General features: G+C 45.1%; 1 protein-coding gene across 1 annotated transcript; it reads right to left on the reverse strand.

Annotated features, from left to right (window-relative positions):
• Positions 1-221: 221 nt before the first annotated feature.
• On the reverse strand, positions 222-15,522 carry LOC103204379 (keratin, type II cuticular Hb5-like). Its single transcript, XM_007949569.2, has 9 exons — positions 15,073-15,522; positions 11,781-11,989; positions 9,997-10,057; positions 6,973-7,068; positions 6,180-6,344; positions 5,777-5,902; positions 4,101-4,321; positions 1,246-1,277; positions 222-373 (listed from the first exon to the last, which is right to left on the reverse strand). The coding sequence occupies exons 1-9, from the start codon at positions 15,493-15,495 to the stop codon at positions 222-224; spliced, it is 1,485 nt and encodes a 494-aa protein (XP_007947760.1). The 5' UTR covers positions 15,496-15,522.
• Positions 15,523-25,559: the final 10,037 nt, after the last annotated feature.

The following is a 25,559-nucleotide window of genomic DNA, read 5'->3' on the forward strand; positions in this document are numbered from 1 at the left end:
AAAAAGACTTTACATCCCTCTCTTGGACCAAACTCAGGATGTACATTCAAAGAGTAACTAATAACTGCAATGAGAAGGGAACCGGAGAGTTTGTTCCGGATTCCCTGTAAGGGGAAATTACTAAACTGACATTTGGATCTGAAAGAGAAATAATTCCCTCCTCCCACACCTTCCCACCCACTCCCATCAGATCCAATCTGTCCAGAGTCCCACCCCCCACTCTATGCAAACCATACAGATCTTGCACTGGAGCAGCCCCCCACTACAGAGGGGGAGCAGAGGGCACCGCTGCTGATGGCCATGCCCCCCAGGCCACGCAAGACCGTAGAACTGAGGTCCCCGCAAACTGCGCCACCTTGGGAAAGGCTCACACCTGTGAAACAGAGATACCAGGTCAGAATTCACTCTATCCCAGATGTACTATGATGCAGAATATTTTAGAAGCAGTGACTAATTCTCTTCACACTCAGAGGGATCAGCAACATGAATCTTTTAAACCCACAGGTAAAGCTAAATCTGTTTCCATCTGCTTCTTGAATGTGAAATGCAATTTGGCCTAGACCAATGTTGAGATGCGTTTATACAATCTTTGCATTAAAACTGATGGATTGCAGTAGAGAAACTACCTAGAAATATAGTGGTTGGAAAAGTGAAGGAAATAGGTGAATCTGAAGTATATACCTAGCCTGAGGACTGTGTACATTTTGGGATAAAGATTTAAGGGTTTCCTATAGTGACACCCAAATGACCAGAATATAAAGCTAGTATTCTTTATGAAAACATGGTACCACTTGAGCAGTATTCTGTGTGTAGAATCAAATAGTAGGTCAGAATCTGCCATGCTCATTACCTTAAGCTTCAGGGATATCCCAGGAGGGTCTATATTTAAAAAAAAAAAAAAAAAAAACTCACTGCCGTCGAGTCAAATCCAACTCATAGCAATCCCTCCTTGGGTTTCTCAGGCATGTCTCTATGGAAGTAGATTGCCCAGTCTTCCTTCTGAGGTGTGGCTGGTGGGTTTGAACCACCAGCCTTCTGGTTAGCAGTCAAATGCATTGGGCACTACACCACCAGAGCTCCCAAGTATTTAGAGGTTGTCCATTTATTCAGATCCCAGAGACCTGCAGCTCCAGTCTCCCTCACCCAGTTCCCCATAGATAGAGGCTCAGCCATTTGTCAGGTGCATTCTGATACTAAGACTATTGACATCCAAGAGAGCCATGCCCACACACACCCTCAACTTACAGATGTTGACAGAGCCCACGCCTTCACACAACCTGCAAGGGAGAGGGAATGAGCAGTTAGAGCTGAGTTCCTCTGCTTCTGAGGCAAACACCTACTCCCTCTACATGAAGGAAGGGCAGAGTCTTCCTATTGCAGACAGCATCAATGTTGGCAATGCTCTCTGGCATCCCAAAAGGACAGGGTATGCTGGGCTGCAGGATCCAAAAGGTGACTTTATGCCTCATTGGCTTCTCAGCCATGGAGACTTCAAGGACTGAAAGGTAGAGATGAGGGTATCATTTTCCTTGTTGCTTGGCTAGAAATTCCAGCAAAACCAAAGAACAGATAAGGGGGTAGCTATTGTGGGAAAAAACATGGCTATCATGAACATTGATTCATTTTTATCCCATGATTTTAAATGCTTCCCTGGGTATCTACTTGGTTTCATTAAATTCAGAGGAAGTCTGGAAGGTCTGGTGGTTAAAAGCCTGGATTGTGGAGCCAGACAACCTGGAGTCAAATATGGTTGAGCTTCTGTTTCCTCATAAAATGAGGATGACAATACCTGGTTCGTAGGATTTTTGTAAGGTTTAATTGAGTTTTACAGGTAAAGTGCCTAAAATAGAGATTGGCATATAGTAAGTCCTAAATAACTGTTTTCTGTTAACACAATAAATACATCATTAATGATGAGACATGCATACCACTAAAGTGGGATTTTCATAAATGTGCCCTCCTCCCTCACACCTACCTGTATTTTCTGTCCTACCTCTTCTCCATCTCCAGTATCTAGCTTCAACTCTTTTCCTCCAGGAAAGCTCTACTTTGACTCATTCTTCCCAACTCAGAATATCCCTTTCATCCACACATTTTCAGTGAGGATATATTAGTTTGGTTCACTTGCCTGCCACATGAATCTGACTTTGCCTTGGAACTATGCCCTTCCAGAATATTTTAGCCAAAGCTCATTATGCATTATGGCACTGTTGAGCCAAAATGTTGGCATAGGCCACCTCCAAATTGAACGATTATAGCTACTTTCGTTTTCTTATTGTCTACAATGAACATTGCTTGTGAAATCAAATTAAACATTTCAAACACTAAGAAGAAAGAGCCTATTAAAAGACCAATGGCCATAAAACACTATAAAATGCAGCAACCTTTTAAAATTTCATGTGTTGGGGACAGAGGACCACTCATTTTATGATTGAGTCACTAATACATCAATTAGTATTGTTACAGTGAAAACAAGTTTCAGTGCTAGTGAGTTGGGCATTAAGGGTCCAAAGGGGGAGAGAGCTCTGGTGGCTTCCCCCAAAGCCCTGAAACGCAAAGCTCCAAGCCCCAAAGTATGGCCCAAATCCAGCAAATGGCCCTACTACATTTGATGCGACTTCATGCCACATTTCTAATGCTAATTGGTTTAACAGCCTCTCTGTGGATATAGTTTCATAACAATAATCTGTTTCAATGTGGGCTTACTATGTTCCATCAACATATTTACTCCTCACAACAACCTTAAACCCAAACCCACTGCCATCAATTCCAACTCATATCAACCCCCATTGCGTTTCTAAGGCTGTAAATCTTTATGGAAGTAGTTGCCCCATCCTCCACCCATGGAGCAGCTGGTGGGTTTGAACCGCCAACTTTCTGGTTAGCAACCAAATGCCTTACCCACTATGCCACCACAGCTCCTTACAACAACCTTAAGGGGTGGATATTAATAGTAACTCTGTTTTATAGATGAGGACACTGAGACATAAAAAGTCAGGTAACTGGTATGTAGCAGAACTGGTACCTGAACCCAGGTGATCTGGATGCGAGCCCTTGATCTTAACCTCTACACTCTACTCCCCTGTCTAGCCTGCTTCCCTCGATGGGACCTACCTAAGGTGCACTAATGATGTGGCCGCCTCAAGGCTAGAGTATAAACCCGCATTGCTTCTCACATGCTGAACTCGCCTGCCCTGATTCTTGGCTTAAACTATTAGCACAGCCTGGAGTGTCCTTTTTCTCATTCTCTCAGCTCTACCACTTCCTCCTCTAAGAAGTCCCCTGAAAGCCTCCAGTCAGAATCCATCTCCTTGCTCCCTACTCTCAGAGTCTCAATAAGACACTAACCCCAGTCACTTGGAAGAATTACTTATAACTGCTCTTATCTTTCCCTGGGCAACAAGAAGTCTGTGCTGCTCATTTCTAGTTCCTGGTCCTGAATACCAGCCTGTCTAGGTTGATAGAACTCTTTGTCTGTGCATCTCAAATCAAATGGCCTTCACAAATTTTCTGAATGATTCCAGCTTCCAGAACCCACTGAGGCAAGATTGCAGATAACTTTCAGCCAATGGAGTAAAGTAGTTGCCTTGGAATGAGTTTTAGGCACAGCCTGAGGGGACAGTAGAAGAGAAAAGAGTGCAAAAGTGCTAACCAGGAGACTGATCTAACATCAGCTTAGCCACTAACTAGAAGTGATCTTGGGCAAGACCCTTACTCTCTCTGGGCCTCAGTTTTCCTATCTATAAAACGGGGAAATGGTTGGGCTCTATGATCTCTAGAGTTTTTCCAACTTGACCATGCTCTGCCTACAGGATTATAGTCCATCACTAGTAGCTGTTGAGTCAATTCTAACTAATTGTGACCCAATGTGTGTGAGAGAACAACTGTACTCCATCGAAGGTTCAGTGGCTGATTTTTCAGAAGTAGATCACCCAGAGTTTCTCCTGAGGCACCTCTGGGTGGATTCAAAGGGCCAAACTTCCAGTTAGCAGCTGAGTGCTTAACTAATCGTGCCACCCTGGGATGTCAGGTTAGAGTCCAGAAAGGCACTCTTCCAGCCATGAGAGATGTGAAGTGCTTCCTGGAGGCCTCATCCTCACCTGCTCTCCTCGCCCTCCAGCAGCTTGCGGTAAGTGGCGATCTCCACATCCAAGCCCAGCTTGGAGTTCATCACCTCCTGGTACTCCTTGAGCAGGCAGGCCATGTCCTGCTTGGCCTTCTGCAGGGCCTCCTCCAGCCCGGCCAGCTTGCAGCGGGCATCGCTGAGGGCCACCTCACCCTGCTGCTCTGCCTCGGCCACAGCAGCCTCCAGCTTGCAGCGCTGTGGAGGAAGGAGAGGAGGGAAGAGGCTTGGGAAAGGTGCAGGCTGTGGGGACCTTGGTTGTTCTCCAGTGGCTTTGGTCATCCTATTTTGCCTCCATTCAAAATAGTCAACCTTTGAGCTTTATTTATTTATTTATTTATAAGAAATCCATCAGGGTAAATTAACTAGGCGGGAAAATAATAGCTTATTTGCTGCTTTTCTCCTTCATTTTATACCACTTTAGGATAAAGCTTAAAACCATGGTAAGCCATTAGAGAAAGGAAATGTAGTACTAGAATAAGAATGAAGATAATTAGTGATGTTACCTCATATTTGTATGTATCTGTTAGTTTACAAGTTACTTTCACAGATGTTATCTTATTTGGCCTTCAAAAATGATTTCATGAACTTGTCACAACAAGAATTATTATCCCCATTACGCAGGTGAAGAAACTGAGACTTTGAGAGGCTGTGATTGCCGTAGGCTATCTAATTAATTGGTGCCAAGCCTTGATTTTCAGAGGCCTTTGTATAGGGTTTCTTTCTTTAGGCTATGGAGATCAGTATGCTGAAACAATTTCCCATTTGCAACAACTCCCAATTCACCAACTACAACTCCCACTGTTGCCCCACTTAAGAAGGTATATCAGAATGCAAGTAAGAATGCTGTTATTATGAGGAAAACTTGGAATCATCTCTAATTTCACTTATAAAAAATAAGCTATTTTCATATTGCAGTACGCTTCAGACATGAATAGTAACAAATTACTTGTGGCACATCTTATGTAATGGTTCAGAACAGCTCCCTAGAAGGAAAGGACAGACACTGAGTGAGGTATAACCAGGAACTTGGTATTATGATAGCGGTAGTATCACAAATCAGTGGGGAAAGAACAGATTACATAATACGCTTTCTCACTATATGAAGAAAAATTAAATTTGAACCTTACTCACTCTATATACAATGAAAATAAATTTCAGAAGGCTAAGATCAAAACATGAGGAAAAACTATAAAACTAATAGAAGAATAAAAGTAGAATACATCCATGAACTCAAAATTTCATAATTCTAAACCATTAAGGGAAGATTAACGATGGATTTGGCCATATCCATGTTACACCTATTAGATCCACGAAAATTAAAAAGTCTGATCATAACAGGTGCTGGAAATAGAAGCCTTTAGGAGCTGGTAATGGGAGTGTACTTCACATAGCACACCCAGGACTTAGCAAAAGTACATATGTGCCTATCTTACCACCTACCAATTCCATTTCTTGCTTTGCATCTCCAAAACATCTCTCACACAAGTGCACATTGAAACACATAAAAATGTTTGTGATGCAACTGATTGCATCACAAAGACTTGGAAGCATAAGGCTAAAATATAAGCCTCACCAAAGATAATAGCAATCCCTGAAGGTAGGAGGAAAGCAGATCAGAAGCACTGAGTGGGATCTCAGCATCTCTCTAACCTGCTGCTTGGCATTCTCCACCTCAGCCGTCAGCCTCTGAATCAGACGGTTCAGCTCATTGAGCTGATCCTTTGTTCTACGAAGGTTCTCACCCTGCTGGGTCACTGTGGCCTTCACCTCCTCGCACTGCAGGTTGGGAGACAAACATGGAGAAATAGCCAATGATTACTACATGGGTTGCATCACTGGGGAGTGGTGGGTTATCCCTGTGGATAGTCCAATGTCCCCCACCCAAGTGAGCCAACCCACTGTTCTGCAGTAGTTCTACCACCTTATCCTGCTAACTCGGCTGCAGCCCCTCTGGAGTGCACAGATACACTTCCCAGGGAAGGTCCAGATTCATGGTGATCTCTCTTGTTTGTAGTGAAGCCTGGACTCAAACATACCCAGCCCTCTCGTTCACCTTGTTTTGGTACCAGGACTCAACCTCAGCCCTGCTGCAACTGGCGATATTATCATACTGAGCCTTGATCTCAGCCACAACCGAGTCCATGTTGAGCTCCCGGCTGTTGTCCATCTTTACCACTACTGAGGTGTCTGAGATTTGTGACTGAAGGAGACAGATTTCCTGTAGGAGACAACAACCAGAGTCCTGAGCTACTGATCCCCCTCCTATTCTCCACCATCCATCCAAAAAACAGCCCCAAACCTGAAACCTTAGGAAACTACCAACACTTCAGGAAAATTCAAAAAGTGTGGTTTTAAGAGACGTTTGGGAAGAAATTTAGACCATAGACACGAGGCAGTGAGTAATTCTATTAATGTAATCCTATTAATGCCTGAATCAACAGAGGCAGGTATCTGGATCATTCTACCTGGGGTTTGAATTATCCAGATCAGCTGGAGTTATCTGTTAAACTCCATCAACAGATAATGTCCAGGTTTAGGTTCCTAAATTTTCTAACTGGGCTTTTGCACGACCTGAATTAATGAGATGATTGTCAAATCACCACTCATGTCATGCTGTGTAGACAGGGAATTTATCATGGTCTTTAAAGGAAGGGCAGCACCCATGCCCATTTTGGAATAAGAATTAACAAGAGAAAATCTCTTCTGGTCACAGAAGGAAAAGGTGTTCAGGCCCTAGGAAATTAAGCAGCTTTCCCTAGAACAAAGGATATAGGACAGTCCACATCCCAAGAAAACCCTCCTCTGTTTCCTTATTCACCTCATTCTAGAGATAGAGAGAAACTTACCTCCTCATAGAGGGAGTGCAGGAAGCCAATCTCTTCCCTAAGTGCTTCCACATTGGCCTCCAGATCTGCCTTACGCAGATAGGCACTGTCCACATCCTGGAGGAGACAGACAAGGAGAGGATGGGAAGTGGGATAAGCTCACCATTCCCTGGAGTCCTCATCACTCTCCTCTATAGGGAGCTCTGAGGCCATGTCCTAGGCCTATGGCTTGTCCTTGTCCATCTAGCCTACACTTTTCAAGTCTAATCTCAATCTCTCATCTTCTTCACCTTCAAGGCCCCTCTAGAAAAGACGGGGCCTTTAATATCTGTCCATTAACTGACATTATCTCTCAACCCATAAGCATGAGTGGGATTAGGAGTTTCTACCTGGAGAAAGGCAGAGAAGAAAACTCTGATCCCTCCTGAACTGGGGATTTTTGCTGAGGAGTGAAGCCTAATGTCACATCACAGAATATCAGGCTACTGCCTCTAAGCCAAAGTGGTCCACAGAGTATGAATGTATAGTGGTCAACAGTCATGGGTACAACTCCCAGCAGGTCTCCCAGGTCAAGCAACACCCACCCCCTAAATAGCTAACTCTTGCCTGAGATCAAGATCATGCCTCCATTGGCAGATTTTTTTATCAGCCCTTTCTCCATTCCGAGTACTTGGATGGTGCAAACGGTTAATACACTTGGCTGCTAACTGAAAGGCTAGAGGTTCGAGTCCACCAGAGATGCCTTGGAAAAAAGACTTGGCAATCTACTTTTTAAAAATCTTCGATTTCAGCCTATACGACTATGAGACCAGAAGAAATAGATGGTGCTCGGCTACTACTGTCAACTACTTGGAAGAGGATCTTTGTAGGAGATCCTGGATAGACAGGGGGAACAATGTGGAACAAAACTCAAAATCATTTGGGGAAAAAAAAAAAAGCAGGGAACAGGTTTACTGGCCCAATGGAGCCTGGTGGAACCACTGAGACTATGGCCTCTAGCTGTCCTTCAGGTCTGGAATTGAACACACACCTGTAGCTTCCAGCCAAGCAGTAGACAGGCATACTAGTTGAGCATTTATCTGAGGTAGATACACTCCTTGGAGAGAGCAAGTAAGAGAGAAAGAAGGGCTGCTCAGGCACAGGGAGACAGCTCAGGGGGTAGGAGTGCATGGAGGGATGGTCACAGGGAGGCGGTATCTATCAGGAGGAAGTGGGAGAGGAGATGTTGCATTGTGCTAAATAGTGGTCAATGTCATGAGACAAAGTGTATGTGATCTGCTGTATGGAAAGTGTATTTGCTCTGCAAATTTTCACCCAAATCACAATAAAAATTAAAATTAATTAAATAAATAAAAATCTGCTATTTAAAATTCTATGTAGTACACTTTTACTTGGATACACATGGGATCATCATCAGTAGGAGTTAACATGACAGCAACTGATTTGGTTCTCTCCATTCTGTGATTACTCACAAGTACCATGGTTGGTAAGCCCATTATTACTAAAGAGTATTAGTATACACTTTCACTCATCAACTTAACACCAAAGGGAAATCAATAACAGTTTTTCTCTAGCTTGTTCATCCTCTGCAATGTTACTGAATGAGAGCCACAGCTCACAAAATTACCAGCAAGTTGAGAACCAGCTACCTCTGATCTGGGAAGAAGGAAGGACGCAATGTCCACATGAGAGTGAAACAGATTGAAAAGCAAGCATTTCAGCTAATCCAGAAGTTTACAAAAAGCTAAACAGCATTATGATGAGGCTTCTTTTTTTTTTTTAATTTTTATTGTGATTTGTGTAAAAGTTTACAGAGCAAATTCATCTTCCATACATCAGTTCAGACACATTTTGTCTCATGACATTGACTGCAATTCCCCACAATGTAACAGCTCTCTTTTCACTTCCTCCCTGTAGTTACCTCTTCCCTGTGTCCTTCCCTCCCATGCACTCCTGCCCCCTGCTGTCTCCCGAAGTATACACCGCCCTTCTGTTCTCCCATGATTGATCTCTCCAAGGAATGTATATCTACCTGATGTAAATGTTCAGCTTATAATCCTGTCTTTTGTTTGGCTGGAAGCCATAGGAGTGAGTTCAATTCCAGACCTGAAGGGCAGGTAGGAGCCATAGTCTAATTGGTTTCACCAGGTTCTATCAGAACAGCACACCAGTCTTTTTTTCTTTCTTTTTTTTTTTTTTTAATGATTTTGAGTTTTGTTCCACATTGTTCTCCCACTCTATCCAGGATCTGCTACACACATCCCCTTCCAAGTGGTTGACAGTGGTAGCCAGGCATCATCTAGTTCTTCTGGCTAACGGTCATGTAAGCTGAGGATCACAAGGTCTATCAGTCCCTTGGACTAATTGTTTCCATGCATCTTTGGTTTTCTTCATTCTTCTTTACTCTGAACAAGGAGAGACCCATCGTTGCATCTAGATGCCGCTTGCAAGCTTTTAAGAGCCCAGCTGCTACTCACCAAAGTAGGATGTAGAACAATGTTTTTGTGTAGTATGTTATGCCAATTGAGCTTGATGTCCCCTGGGACCATGGTCCCAAGCCCACAGGTCCAACTACTCTCTCCCTCCAGGTAGCCACAGTGGCCAAGAAGTGACCACAACCTTGTCCTTTGTCAAAAAAAAAAAAAAAAAAACTCACTGCTGTTGAGTCGGATCCAACTCATAGAGATCTCTTCTTAGGTTTCCAAGGTGATATCACCAAGGAAGTAGATTGCCCAGTCTTCCTTCCAAGGAATGGCTGGTGGATTTGAACTGCTAGCCCTCTGGTTAGCATCCAATGCCTTCCAGGATGTACCTTGACATTCTTACAGAACATACAATTATGATGAGGCTTCCTTTTTAAGATGCTTCCATCAGCATAGCTTGAGTTCCTACATGGAAGCCGAGATGATGTGCACAGCCAAACCAATAGGCCTTCCTTTGCCAGGGAATCTGAGTGCCTTCCAACCAACAAGCTGTGTGGTGTGAACATGACAAGACATCCAGTGTCCAAAATTTAATTTTTTCTATGTGAGAAGAGTCACTCACCTTCTTTAACACCACAAACTCATTCTCAGCCGTGGCCCTGAATGCTACCTCTTCTTCATACCTGAGGAGAGAGAACATAGGTGGAAATGTTCCAAGGGCTAAGGGCCCTGGGCTGGCCAACAGAATCTTAAGTTTTCAAAGCTCCTTGATCCTGACTTTCTATGTGACTTGGAATAAGAGGTTGGTTTCCCTGAAATTTTATTTTCCAGCCATAAAGATTACATCAAAAGGACACTGGACCTGGAGGCCAAGTTCCTGGTATCTGGTCCCAGCTTTGACTGAAGTATCTGTAAAAGGTAAGGCAAGTCATTTAATCTCTCTGCATCTTAGGTTAAATTGCCTGGTGTGTAGTAAAGCATGAATAAATATTTGCAGAATGAATAAAAGACTAAATGCTTCAAAGACCCTTTCAGCTCTGTTGTTGTTAGCTGCCATCGAGTCAGGTCCTGACTGAAGAAGGTGACCTTATGCACAATGGGATCAGAGCATTGCTATCCATAGGGTTTTCATTGGCTGGATTTTCAGAAGTAGATCAGTAGGTCTTTCTTCCTAGTCTGCCTTAGTCTGGAAGCTCCACTGAAACTTGTTCAGCATCACAGCAACACGCAAGCCTCCCCTAACAGATGTGTGTGACTGCATGAGGCACGTTGGTTATGAACTAAACCCAGGTCTCCCATAAGGAAGTCAAGAATTCTAACACTGTCACTGCTCCCTTTTAGCTCTAAAACTGTATAAAAACATAAAGCTCTACAAAGCCACCTCTTCTGACATTCTTTTCCTCTTCTCCCAACATCCAAGTCTGGAAACAGCCCACAGCCTGGAATCTTACCATTGTGCCCAGACTACTCAGGGCATTTTCCACAGCCCTCCTCCACAAGCCTGGACCCATCCTCTTGCCCACGAGGTTTTTTTCTCTGCGGCAGCCCTATCCCAGCCCACCAAGAAGACTAGAGTTCCCAGAGTATGGTTTTCACAACTTTTTAATTACAGAGTAATTTGGTCTGCTATAAACTCTCAGTCTATAATTATTGCCCTCACACCTCCAGACTGGGAGACAGACCTTGACACCTGCAAATCGCAAATTGTATCTACTTTTATGATACCCCAAGTGAAGACCCACTGCTGGGTCCATCTGAATAGTAAAACCTGATCTTTCAAGACCAGAATTCCAAGGAAGGCTAGAACTACCAGGACTGGTTAATGCCAAAATCACCTTTCACTCTGCCTATAACTACGTGGTAAAGAGGGTCTGATTGACAGTAGGCCAGTGAGTATAGACTAACAGTCAAACTATATAATTCACATTACAACAAAAGATTTACATTGTGAATTGTGGAGTCTTGCACAGCAAGAGGCTGAGTAAGTAAAAGAATCATCTAAGTATATTGAATGACACCAGTCAGATCGTTTGCAAGAACCCTTCCCTTTCAACCCACCCTAGCACTGACTGTTCCCAAACTTGTTAAGCCCTGTTGACTTAGCTCCTCGTTTTCTATTTGTTGTTCTCTCTCCATCTTCATGTCAGCCTGTGCCCTGGATCTGTACCTCAGCCCTCCCAGACCTAGAGCTTTTCTTCTCACCAAATATTTCCCTCGCCCCCTATATGGGACTGCATAAGACAAGAGCCATGACAAAATGAAGGAGACCAATAACCTACAACAATCTTATAGGTAGTCTGGGATGACTCTGACTTTCAGAGCTCTCTACCTCTGCCAGACACGTATGGACCCAAACTGAGACCTACTCCCAGTTCCTATAACCACCCCCAGCCCCGTCATACTCACTTCTTCTTGTAATCCTCCAGTGCCTCTTGCACTTGGTTGTGCTCTGAAGCCAGCCTTCCGCTGTCAGCCTCCAAGTACTTGGCCTCCCTCCTCAGCGGCTCGATGTAGCTATTGAACAGTGGCTCCAGGTTGCTTTCACAACATCGCTGGTTCTTGTAGAACTCCCACTTGGTCTCCAGCAGCTTGTTCTGTTGCTCCAGGAAGCGTACCTACCATCCAGGGTGGGAACAAGAAACTCAGGAGGATCCCAAGGAACTGTCCAGTCTCCCAGAGCTTTCTCTGTCTTTGGGGATGACCCCTGGTCTGAAGCCTTTCCCAGGAGGCTAAATCATTTGGCAAAGTCTGCAAATACAACTAACAATCATTCCGCCACATAATTTACCCCATCCCATCTCCACCTCCCAGAAAGCACATAATTCATAGAGATGTGTTTAATTTGCACAGAATGAAATAACATCTGACCCTGGAAAAATATTCCAGACCTTGTGTGGTAAACTGAATAATGGCCCCCAAAGATATCCATACCCTAATCCCTGGAATTTGTGAATGTGTTACATTACAAGACAGAAAGGGCCTTGCAGACAGAATTAAGGTTATAAAGCTGATGATCAGGAAATTATCCTGGATTATCAAGATGGGCCCAATGTAATCACATGGGCCCTTAGAAGTAGAAGAGGAAGGCAGAGGAGTAACAGCGATACTTGAAAAGGGGAGCCAAGGGAGAGATTTCAAACTTGAGAAGGACTCAATCCATCACTGCTGGCTTGAAGATGAAGGAAGGGGAAGCATGAGCCAAGTCATGCAGTCAGCCTCTCAAAGCTGAGATCCAGGCCCTGAAAGCCAGCCAGTAAGGAAACAAGGACCTCCGTCCTACAACCAAATGAAATTCAATTTTGCCAAAAGCCTGAATGTCACTGGAAATGAATTCTCCCATAAAGAAATGCAGCCCTGCCAACATCTTGATTTTGGTCTTATGAAATAGTAACTTTGTGTTGTTTTAAGCTGCTAAATTGGTGGTAATTTGTTCTGCCAGCAATTAAAAACTAATACACCGTGACTCACCCTCGCTTTGATCTGAGGCACTGGAGCACAGGAGGGAGAACTCTGGACCAGGAAATAGGAGGTCCCTCACTGGCCGAACTCTGCCACCATCCAGGCCACCTTCCCTCTCTGAGCCTCCATTGTAAAGCGAAGCAGTAAAAATACATCAAAAATTGTACCCTGGCAGCCTCCAGGCCCTATCTGGCCCACAGATATTTTTTGTTAGGTCTGCACACTGTTTTATAAACACCTGAATTAGTTGCCAACATTTAACATTTTCTGACTGTTGTAGGTTGGATTGTGTGCCCAAAAAACACGTGTTGGAATCTTAACCCATATACATGTGGACTTGATCCCATTTGGGAATAGAATTTTCTTTGTTGTGTTAATGCAGACATTTAGGTGTACGGTATCTTAAGCTGATCATTTTTCAGATATAAAAGGAGTAACTTAAGCACAAAAGCAAGCAAGGACAAATGGGGGGAGATTGGTGTCACATGGAGATCACCAAAGAACTGAGGAACAGAAACTGGAAAGAGACAGGGACCTGCCCCAGAGCCAACAAAGAGAGAATGCCTTCCCCTACTGTCAGTGTCCTGAATTCAGACTTCTAGCCTCCTACCTATGAGAAAATAAATTTGATCATTAAAGCCATCTATTTGTGGTATTTCTGTTTTAGCAGCACTAAGAAAGTAAGACACTAGGCTTCTTGACAAACCAGAAGCTCTGGAAAAGCCAAGCCTGTGTCTGGAGGTGCATAGGAACTGCCCCTCTCTGTATGTCTGCCCCCTGCAGCTTGCCTTCACTCAGGTGATCTTCCTGGACCCTTTGGAAATTTGAAGTTACCAGACCTAATCTAGGTGATTTCCTCTCAAGCCCTAACTTCCTGGGAGTTACAAGTCTGGTACAAAGCAATTCTCAACAGCCCATGCTGGTGGGAAAAGGAACTCAAACCCTGATGATTCAAATACATTTTCCTTTAGCTTCAATATGCGGGCCCAGGAGGTAGGCATGCCTGCTCTGCAGCTTTAGGGCCACCAAATCAGTGCAACTTGCAGCCTGGAGCTCATCCTGAAGGAGAACACTGGAGGAGATGGCTGGCTGTCAGCAGCCCCAGGAGGATGAGGAAAGCTGGCCTGGTACAGTAATAGAAATCTCTTTCCCCAGACCTAGCTCTGACCACTCACAACAGAGTGAGCAGCATACATTGGCAATGCCCAAAAGGCCGCATATGGAGACCCTCCTCTAGAGTATTTGTTCAGAACCCTCATTGTGCTTTTGAACAAATTAGGAAAAGGCCCCCCCATCAAGGTAAATGCAGCCCTCTGCCAGAGCACCCAACCTGCTAAGCATAGCATGGGTTGTATTTCAACCTCTCCATTCCGTCCCTCTAGGCTGGTTGTCCTTGTGAGAGGAACAACATTCATGACTTGATTGATGATCAACTATTTTGTGCTAATGAAAGGGAATGGTGGCTTGGAGAGCTGGCTGTAGGTTAAGAATGGATGCACAGTACCTCTGCTCACAGACAGGCCTATTCCTGGTGGTGTTTAAGAGCAGAGCTCTCATCAGCCCTCACACAGGTTCATGCCTTCTTACTCACTCCTAAGTGTAGACATGTACACCTTTCAGCCTTCAAAGATGAGTTTTTTCCCCAGTGGACTTCAGTGGCTGTCCTCTCCCCAGAGATTAGACTGTGAGCTCTCAGAAGAGGCATCATCATTATGTCAGAGGAAACCAAAGTTATATATCCAATCAAACAGAACTCAGAAACTGCAGCATCAGAAAAGTACAACTGAAAAGTAAACAGGCTCTCTGTGGACCCTCCCTTAAGTTTCTCAACTGCCAGTCTTTAATCTATGTAAGTGTTGAGGGGTTGGTATCTTGGTCAGAAGCCCTGGGAATTCACAGCCTACCTACGGTGTTTCCACTACAAAGAATAGGGAAGGAGCCTCTGATCCCTCTTGGTCCTGGCTCCCTTCTTCATGCTGGCAGGGACAGCATCTCTTCTAAGAAGGAGATTAGACATCAGCCTAAGTGGAGACATTCATCCCACCCGATTCTTCTATTATATAATGCCTGATATCTGGAAAACGGAAGACATATGGAGGATTCTTCCAGCAACATTTGAAACTGAGACCCTGATTCAGCCATGTTCACATTCTGAGAATTTGAACTCAGTCAGTTATTGAGCTCCAGCTACCACAGCCCTTCCCAAGCCATGCCCCCAGGGAGTAACACACAGACCCACCTTGTCAATGAAGGCAGCAAACTTGTTGTTGAGACTTTTGATCTGTTCCTTCTCCTCTTGCTTCACGCACTGTGTGTTGGGGTCGATCTCCAAGTTGAGGGGTGTGAGGAGGCTTTCATTGACTGTCACAGTGGTGATGCAGGGGGTGCCGGGCCCACCAAGGACCCCTGCCCGGTAGCCAAAGCTGCTCCCACTTCGCAGGGGCCATCCACAGCTCACCGCAACCCGGGGGGAACCCACTGCACACATGCTCCGGCTGCCAAAACCACTGAGGCGTCTGTAGCCCGGCCCCCCAGGACTGCCCCCACGGTAGGTGATGGCACTAACACAGCTGTGAGCCCCAGGCTTGGGCAGGACGGCTGAGCAGGAGCTGAAATTCCGGGCACTACAGCCAGAGCTGATGCGGTAGGAACGGCTGGTCATGTCTCTGCTCTGCAGAAGGTTCCAGGGAAACGGCCTGAGAGGATACAAAGTCTGACCCAGGCTATTAAAGCTCCTGCCTTTTATCAGGTAGAGGACAGGCCTCCTGACAAGATAAAAGGCAGGAGAAAGTTATTAATGCCATTTATGAGCATGGGAATCTTCCACTAAGCAGACAGAGAGGAAAGCTGAAACTTGCCTCTTTTAATGGGCATATCAAGGAGACCCCACATCACAATAAACCTGTCCCTTGCCTTTTCAACCCCACAGGCCTGGACATATCTATTAAGTCCCTAATTTCCCTCCAGCCCTGTGAGTAGGCCAGGGACCATTATCCCACAGAGGCAAGAGGAGGCTTGGGCCAGCACAGTCCTAAGACTTGAAGGGTCCTAGGTCCCACTGAGGTTCTACCTGGCCTGTCCTCCCACAGTGAGCACATATTTCCACCCAAGGCTGCAGGGACACCTGGCCCATCCTTCCAGGTTGAGCACATGTAAAGGGCACCTCTTTAAGTCTTTACTTACTATAGCTCTTAACTATATTCTGTCTATAGTATGGCTCTTGGGGTTTGTATTACCCCCTTAAAGGCAGAAATAACATCTTCTGCACCTTTATAGCCCCCCCTCCCATGGCAATTAGCACACTTGAGACCATCAGAAAGCATTGGCTGAACCAAATACAACAGTGGGTAAGGATCTTGTTTTCCTACAACAAATAGACTGGGCACCAGAAAGATGGCTGATCCTAGAGACCTTCTTCTATCTAGTCCACAAGTATTTACTGATCTCACACTAAGTACCAAGGTCTGTAGCTGCCCTCAGAGAGCTGCCCTGGTAGAGGCCCAGGCAAATTAACAAGCAAGGTAAGGGTTGAGGCCCCACCAGAAGCAAGGCTCCAAACTAGGTGCTGAGGGGAATAAACCTGATGGAAAGAACTGATCCTTGAGGAACCTGTGATCTCCAGGGGAGACCAGACAGAGACAGGAAAGATCCACAGCAAGAGAGGGAAAGACGATGAGCACAGGTAAAGGGCATGGTGGAGTGCTGTTGGCTTTCTGAGGAGGGAGGCTCACAGAGGACTGGAGAGTCACCAAGGAGGAGGGCCTAGGTAGGTCCTAGAGGATGGTAGGCTTTGGCAGAGAGGACAGAAGCAGGGGCATACCAGGACTGACTTCCAGAGAAATTGCTCAGTGCTCTAGATCCCACACAAAACCAAAGCTCTTGGCTAGGGGCTGCTTACCTCAACCTCTGTGGGCCTAGTCAATGAGCCTCACCCTGCCCCCCACCTTCATCTTATAGAATGCCTCCATTTCAGACCCAGGAAGAGCAAGGTGCAAATGGGATTGAATAAGAAAACATCTAGCCTTTTTATAGTGCCAGAGGGAGACCAGGCTATTATTATGCCAAACTCAACCCCACAAGCCCCCTGAATAAAGCCCTCATTACAGAGTATCTTTGTGCCTGAAGACAAGAATGGGAAATAGAATTCCCTTTCAGAGACATAGACAGGCATGGGAGAGGGGACAAGAAAAGAGCCAAATGAACAGTGGAGAATGGTGGGTCTTGTGTCTTTCATACCTACACACACACATACACACGAATGCACACGCACTTCACCGCAGAAAGAGAGTGAGGATAGATTCACATTATGTGTGTGTGTGCAAGGGATGGATTCAGAGGGAGCAGGACTCAGCCTGGCCCAGATGAGCACTAGTCTGAGAGGAGGGCCTTGTTTCAGCATCTGGGGGACAGAACTCTGCAAGGACAGCCCAAGTCGGGAGAGGGAGATGGTGCTGGGGAGACACCTTAGAAACTGAATTCTGCAGAAACAACCAGAGTCACATGTTTACAAGCGTGGAAACTTTGTTGTTGTTGGGTATCATTGAGTGAATTCTGATTATAGTAACTCCATGTGACAGAATAGAATAGCCCCATAGGGTTTCCTGGGCTGTAATCTTCACGGAAGCAGATCACCAGGTCTTACTCCTGAAGACCCACTGGGTGGTTTAGCAGCTTAGTACTTAACCACTGAGCCAGCAACTTTAAACACAGAGGATTGCCTGGGGCCCCTTTCCCCAGAAGGAGCTTGTTGTTGTTGTTATGTGCCATCAAGTCGGCCCTGACTCATAGCGACCCCTCCTTGGGTTTCTGAGGCAGTGTCACTGCGGAAGTAGGATTGCCCAACCTTCCTTCTGAGGAGTGGCTGGTAGGTTTGAACCGCCAGCCTTCTGGTGAGCAGTCAAGTGCCTTAAGCACTATGCTACCAGAGCTCCCAGAAGGAGCTTAGTGCTGTACAATCAGAACTTCCTACATTACTGCATGCATCCCTGCACCATAAAGAAGGGTAAGTGATATAAATATACACATATATACCTCAAATTGTATAATGTCTCCTGTGGTGAACCAAAGTATATAAGGGACAGGGAGTGGAGAGGTGGAGAGCAATCTGCCCTGATGGGAAATAGTATTTTGTCACTGACATTGTTTAGAATTACTGGTGCCCTGTGGTAATTGACTCAATGGCAATGAGTTTGGTTTTTGGTGTGATAATGAAAAGTAGACTGATTCTTCCATTTGTTTTATTATTGTTTTTAAATTCTCTCCAAAAGAAAAAACAATGCATCCCTTACGGCCTACACCCAGGTCAGACTAGCCTCCTGCTCTTTGCCCTCCTACCCACAGCCCGTACATCACTGAATGGCTCAAAAACAGTCAAAGTTTATTTCTTGCTCATATAACAATATTGGCAAAGGAAACTGCTGGCCAGAGCAGTAGCTTCCTCCAAACGGCAGGGACTCAGGCTCTGATAAATGTGGCAAGTTTCCACCACACTTTGCATAGATAGAGAGAGCCTTAGGTTGTAGAATGGTGGGTTAATCACCCCACCACTGGAATTTTCTATTTAAGGACTGCGGAGGGTGAGAGTCAGTAAGTAGGAGAACATACTACTTCTCTGCTTGGCCTCTGGTTTAAGTGTAACCGGATTTCTTTCCTTCCTTCCTTCTTTTTAAATTCATTTTCCATACAGGAGTTCATACACATTTTGTTTCATGGCATTCACTGCAATTCCCCATAATGTAACAGCTCTCTTTCCATTTCTTCCCCATAGTATTTCTTCTGTGTCCTTCCCTACCACTCACTCCCACCACCTCCACCTGGCAGCTATCTCTCTGTGCAAACACTGCCCTTCTGGTCTCCCATTGATTGCGCCAAGGAGAGTATCATGCTGATGTAAATGTTCACCCCATATGCCTGTCTATTGTTTGGCTGAAGCCACAGGAGAGACATCACTTCCAGAACTGAAGGATAACTAGGGGCCATAGTCTTGGAGGTCTCACCAGGCTGTATCAGACCAATAAACCTGGTCTTTTTTTTTTTTTTTCTATATGATTTTGAAGGAGCTCTGGTAGCATAGTGCCTAAGGCACTTGACTGCTAACCAGAAAGCTGGTGGTTCAAACCCACCAGCCACTCCTCAGAAGGAAGGTTGGGCAATCCTACTTCTGCAGTGATACTGCCTCAGAAACCCAAGGAGGGGTTGCTATGAGTCGGAGTTGACTCGATGGCACACAACAACATATGACTTTGAGTTTAGTTCCACTTTGTTCTCTCACTCTATCCAGGATCTCCTGCACTGATCCTTTTCTGAGTGGTTGACAGTGGTAGCTGGGCAATATCTAGTTCTTCTGGTCTCATGGTTAATAGATAAATCCTTCACCCTCTACCCAGCCTGCCTGTATCTACTCAGTTTCTGTCCTTCTCTCTCAGGACTCTCCTAGTCTCCACCCCCTAATTTCCACTCAGACCCTTTGTGCCCCTTCCCGCCTTCCAGGTGTCCCCACCTCCAAAACCCCAGTTTCTGGTGGGGTTCTTTGTCTATTTTTCCGCCATGAAGCTGCCCCCACCCCCACCCTCAGTTTCCGCTTGGACCCTTTGTCTATGTTCCTGGGCTTGTCTTGTTCCCACCCTCCCTTGCATTTAGTTCCTCTTCAACACTTAGTATTGGTTCTTTTGAAACAAGCAATCTACCTCCTGCATTAAAACACTACTTAAGTACCCTGCGGAGACAGGATCACTGCCGATGCTACTCTAAGCCTCAGTCCATCTGCAGGATGGATGATTGAATAAAACTTGTTTTTCTAACGATTTACTCTGGTTCTGTTCCTCTCGGAATTCGACACCTAACAATGGTCGTATAGGCTGAGGATCCCATGGTCTATTAGTTCCTTGGACTAATTGTTTCCACGTGTCTTTGGTTTTCTTCATTCTTATTTTCTCTGCATAAGGAGAGACCCATCATTGCGTCTAGATGGCTGCTTACAAGCTTTTAAGACCCCGGTCACTACTCACCAAAGTAGGATATGCAACAATCAATGTTTTTGTGTAGTATATTATATCAATTGCATAGCTGAATTTCTTAATGATGTTGGTAACATTATTAGAGCATGGGGGTTGGGGTGGGAGATCCAGAAAGGAAGATCTCAGCTTGAATATTTTGATATGCTATGCTGGCTCCAGAAGCAAAATTACCAATTCCTGGCCAGATTCTTGCATGTGTGTGTGTGTGTGTGTGTGTGTGTGTGTGTGATTTGGGTGAAAGTTTACAGAGCAAATTCACTTTCCATCCAGCAGCTCACATACACTTTGTCTCATGACATTGAAATTTCCCACAACGCAACAGCTCCCCTCCCACTTCCTCCTCATAGTTACCTCTTCTCTGAGTCCTTCCGTCCCATGCACTCCTGCCCCCTGAGCTGTCTCCCTGTGCATACACAGCCCTTCTATTCTCCCATGATTGTTCTATCCAAGGAGTGTATCTGTTAGGTGTTGGATGCCAAGAGGAACAGAACCAGAGTAAATCATTAGGAAAAATTTTTATTGAATCATCTGTCCGGCAGATGGGCTGAGGGTTAAAGTAGCATCAGCCCCAATCCTGTCTCTGCAGGGTGATTAAGTAGTGTTTTAATATAGGAGGTAGATTGCCTGTTTCTAAAGAAGCAATCCTAAATGCAGAAGAGGAAATAAATGCAAGGGAGGGTGGGAACAAGACAAGCCCAGGAACAGACACAAAGGGTCCAAGCGGAAACTGAGGGTGGGAGTGGGGGCAGCTTCAAGGTGGGAAAGTAGACAAAGAACCCCACCGGAAACTGGGGGCTTGGGGTGGGGACACCTGGAAGGCAGGAAGGAACACAAAGCGTCTGAGCAGAAATTAAGGGGTGGAAACTAGGAGAGTACTGAGAGAGAACAGAAGCTGAGTAGATACAGGCAGGCTGGGTAGAGAGTGAAGGATTTCTCTCTTATTATTCCAGCCTTTTTTTTTTTTAGCTGTGGCTGCATTCTACGAATAGTTAGGGAAGACTCAGGAGGAGGGAGGAGAGTGTGGGAAAATAGCTGCACCAGCTGCTCCGTTTTGCAGATCGGCCGTAGAAAAACTCTGCAGGGAAAGGGTGCACGGAAAGCCGCTGCTTAGGTCTGTGGCTGCATTTCCCAGATCAGCCGCTGTAGACCCTGTGGGTGAAGGGGGCAGGGAAAGCCACAGCTGTGTGTGGAAAGGGTTTTTTATTTAGTTTTGCTTTGTTTTTTTGAGTTGCGGCTGTGCCCCGGGGAGAACACACCTTCCCGCTACGGCCACCGTTGGAACCCCTGCCAGCTACCCTTTCAGTTGGGGCAGGATCCCTCTTCAAGAACCAAGGCTGGGACACCCCAGGTACTGCCAAGGGGCACAAAGCCCACAGGGGTGCTTGTTGCCATCCAGCAGCCACCCATTGTGTGGCATGGGCTTGCGGTTGGTGGGTTCTGGAAGGCTTCAAGCGAAAGATTTCTAATTTCTCTGCTAGAGCCCAAGCCCAAGAGAGGACTGAGGCCACCCACTGGGCAGCCACCTCACGGGATCTCAGCCACACTATACTCCAGTCTCTCTCCTCCTTTTTTTTTTTTTTTTTTCCTTTTTCTTGGGGTGCTGAGGGGCGAAGGTCTGACTTCTATAGTTGCTTCAAGCTGTCCGTGGGCATCGAGTTGTCCCTACTAGGGAGGAGTTTGGGACAAAGGCCAGTATGCAGCAGTGGAATGTAGGAGCATCATGTCTGCCATGGATTTGTTGGTGATTGTCTGTATACAGTTCTGTAAAAAGGAAGAAAGAGTTCAAAGTATGCAAGGGCCAGAAAGAACAGTAAGGAGGATTATTATCAAGGATCCTGATAAGGGGAGGAGCCAAGCAGTCCAGTGTAATGTTTGTAACCATGAGCCCCAGGATTTGGATAGTTCCTGTCAGATTCTGGAGGCTCAATCAACTAATTTCTTTGGTGCATCCCTTACTATCTCTGACTGGTTGACATAAAAACAGCATTCCTCTTCCAGGAAGAGACATAGTCCTCCTTTTTCCACTGTTAAAAGGTCTACACCTCTTTGGTTCTGTAACTTAAGAGACACTAGAGAGTCTATTTGATCCTGCACCATTGTTATACTCTGGGCAATCTCATTTAGGCTCTCTGCTAGGTCTTTAGACAAACTTTGGTAATATGTCAGGGAGGTGGTTAGGCCTCCAATGCCTGTGCTTAATTCTGTTGTTACACCTAAAGTTACAAGAAGGGAGATCACAGTAAGACCACGTTTGGATCTGGTATATGTAGATAGGGGAACTGGTAAAGATTGGTTGTAGGTGCAACTTCTATTTCAGGGGATAAATAAACTAGTGTACATAGTCCAGGCCAGTTTGTGTGGTGAATACAGAGATATGTGTTAGTTCCATATAGGAAAAATAGCCCTACCTTTTGAAAGCAGAAAACAGTACCTATGGGGAAATGTTGTAATTTATTGTTTTCATTTTCCCAAGCAGAGAGTGTGCCACTGAGAGTGGCAGCAGTTAGTAGTTGGAGTGGGCTTGTCAGATTATGTTGGGATTTAACTTGTTTCCCATTAAGTAAGGTTACATTTTCAAAGAATATATTTCCTCAAGCCAAAATCTAGAGGTGTTTGGATAGCCACCTAGAAGAAGTTTTTCACAGTCAGTGATTGAAGCCTGTGTACAAGGATCCCATGGGTGCAGTGAAAGGCATGTTACTGGTCTGCCTTGGCAAAAGGCAGTACTTCTTCCAGTCCTAGCCGAGACTTTAGGTGGTTCTGAGAATCAAATGAGTTGAGGGAAGGGGGCTTCCCTTGGTAACTAATATGTCCTTGAGAAGATTGGATGGTTAAAGTAAGATTACAAAAGTCCTCTGGTAACCTTCCCAGGTTTTTGTGTTGGTGTGTTGTTTGTTCTCGTTTTATGCATATTGGAGCCTGATAGGATAATTTGGTATTAGTAGTTATTGGACCAAAAAAGAGGTTTCTTTAGAAATGTATGAGGTCATGTTTGTCATAAAGGGTTGGAGGAGCTGGACTGCCCTATCAGTTAGGGTTCCCTTGGTCAGGTCTGTGATTTGAAAGTCGTAAAGGTCATCTAGGCATATTAGTTGGAAAGGTGGCCCTCCATGTATTTTGGGGAGAAAAGAAACACTGGAAATGGTCCAAGCCAATGCTGTTGCAGGTGCCACAGAGTATTTAGTAGAGGACAGAGGCAGACAAAGCCAACAGTCTGAAGCCAATGTGGGATTAGTAAGGTTAAGCAGATGATGTGTAAGATGAAGTGTATGGGTAAGGTATTGGGGACTAAGTAAGTCCTTTGGGGGAATAACATGTATTAAATAGGAAAAAGAAGAAGAGGTATGATAAGTGGATTTATGTGTGTATTTTCGTGGTGCCTATTTGCAATAGCCAACGTAATTCCAGCCTGGAGTCATATACCAGCTACGCATAAGTTGATCCAGAACAATGAAAGCTATCCCAAGTATTACTACAGTCCAGAAAACAGGGGACTTTAAAACCTCCTGATCAATCATGAGAAATCTTTGTCTAATAAACCAAGCCACAAAGAGTGCTGATCAGAGGTATAATTTACAAAATCTCCTTGTAAGTAGGCATCCCACAAGAGTGTAAGAAATTCTTCTTCTGAGGTAGGCATCTGGAGGGCTTCCACAATAATAGAGAGAGTGAGGGAAAGAAGGTATAGGGGGAGATCAGCTCTACTGGAGAGTCAAGTGGAGTCAGAAAGCTCATGGAATAATCTCACAGTTCAGGTGTGTTCAAGGTCCTTTTCAGGGATCTGCATCAGACAAAGTTTTAGAGGTGTGATGAGGGTGCTCTTGAATCTGTTTGAGGGTTTTGCTGCAATTGCTGACTGGTCTGGAGGGTTTTGAGTGTTTAAGCCCAGATGTGTGAAACCAAGAAGGTAATCCCTGGAGTTTTGCTACAGTGGGGGTTGTTAATAGAACCTGGTAGGGACCTGTCCACTGAGGTTTAAGGGTCCCATTGTTATTGAGTTCTCGGAGAAGAACTCAGTCTCCTGGTTCAAGGGCTGGAATTAAAGGGGATTCAGAAGTAGGTTTGGGGAGGACCATGTCTGCATGTTGTCAGAGGAGGTGTTGAGTTAGGGTAAGGGTAGGGAGATAGTTTCCTAATAGGTTTGGAATGGTTGGAAAATTTCCTAGTAGGAAGGGTCTACCATACATGAGTTCAAATGGGCTGAGAAATGTTGGTGTTCGAGGTGTAGATCGGATGTGTGTCAGGGCTAGTGGAAGTAGAGTGATCCAGTTTTCCCAAGTTTCTGAACTGAGTTTGGTAAGATGACTTTTAAGGATGGAATTTGCCTTTTCTATTTTACCTGAGGACTAGGGATGGCATGGAATGTGTACGTTCCACTTGATATGGAGAGCATTGGTGACCCCTTGTATAACCTTAGAGATAAAGGCCGGTCCATTATCAGACTGTAAGGAGGAAGGAAGGCCAAACCTAGGGATTATGTAATTGGTTAGGGTTTGGATTACTTCTGTTGCTTTTTCCAACATAGCTGGGAAAGCCTCAATCCAGCCAGAGAAAGTGTCTACAAAGGTTAGGAGATTTTAACAAGTCATACAGCGGGCATATGGGTAAAATCGAGTTGCCAGTCTTGGCCAGGCACTTGTCTTCATGCCTGATGTGTAGGAAAGGAGGTGGGAGGTTTCAAAGTCCCTTGTGGGGACACTTGAGAACAAATAGTGCAACTCCTAGTTATGTTTGGCAGATGTGTGACTGTGTTGTTCCAAGTGAGAAGGGGTTGGAGAATTTTGGACAGTGCTAAGGTAGAACTACAGAGAAGGAAGTCGTCAACATACTGCAGAAATGTACTAAGGGCTAGAGCCTGGCCGAACAATTAGGACTATCCCTAAAACCTTGAGGCAAGACAGTTCACGTGAATTGTTAGGAAATATTAGTGAAAGGATCAGTCCATGTGAAGGCAAAGAGATTTTGAGAGTTTTCTGCCAAAGGTATGGAGAAGAACACGTCTTTGAGATCTAGTATTGTGTAGTGGGTGGTGGTCGTGGGGATTAGAGAGAGAAGAGTGTAAGGATTGGGAACTACTGGATGTATAGGGAAAACTGCTTGATGATGATATGAAGGTCCTGAGCCAATCAATAGGATCCATCTGGTTTACAGATGGGCAAAATTAGGGTATTGTAAGGGGAGCTGGTGGGTTTAAGGAGGCCTGCCTGGTGGAGGCAATTAATGATGGGCTGAAGACCTCTTTGGCCCTCTAAAGGAATAGGATATTGGGGCTTATAGGGATAAACATTTGGATTTTTTAAGTGGATTGATATAAGTTGGTGATCCCAGGCAACTGAGGGGGTAGAACTGTTCCAAACAATTGGATTAACTAGAGTAGGATCTATGGGGTGTGGAGACAGTGAGGTGATGGCAGGTGTGATAAAAAGGAAAAAGGAAGAATTGGAATAGGATTGTTGGAGGACAGAAGGGAGTGACATATTTAATGAGGCCTGGAATTTGATTAAAATGTCTCTTCTGAGGATGGGGGTAGGACACCTGGGCAGGATAAGGAAGGAGTGTGTAAAAGAAGTCCCAAATAGGCAGCAATTTATGATTGGTGTTGTTAAAGGTTTTGATATTAGCCCATCCACCTCCATAATAAAGACAGGGGAAGGGATAAGTGTCCCTGCAAATTCAGGAAGGGCAAAATAATTGGTCTTGATATCTATTA

Source organism: Orycteropus afer, unplaced genomic scaffold, assembly GCF_000298275.1.
Source record: "Orycteropus afer afer isolate SDZICR_OR568_19922 unplaced genomic scaffold, OryAfe1.0 scaffold00247, whole genome shotgun sequence".
Lineage (NCBI taxonomy): Eukaryota > Metazoa > Chordata > Mammalia > Tubulidentata > Orycteropodidae > Orycteropus > Orycteropus afer.

Excerpts from the sequence above, each read along its gene's own strand:
- LOC103204379 (XM_007949569.2), bottom strand. The coding sequence starts at position 15,495 with ATGACCAGCCGTTCCTACCGCATCAGCTCTGGCTGTAGTGCCCGGAAT. Across the intron at positions 6,345-6,972 it reads TGCACTCCCTCTATGAGGAG|GAAATCTGTCTCCTTCAGTC; the intron begins GTAAGTTTCTCT and ends TGTCTCCTACAG. Across the intron at positions 4,322-5,776 it reads TGGAGAATGCCAAGCAGCAG|CGCTGCAAGCTGGAGGCTGC; the intron begins GTTAGAGAGATG and ends CTTCCTCCACAG.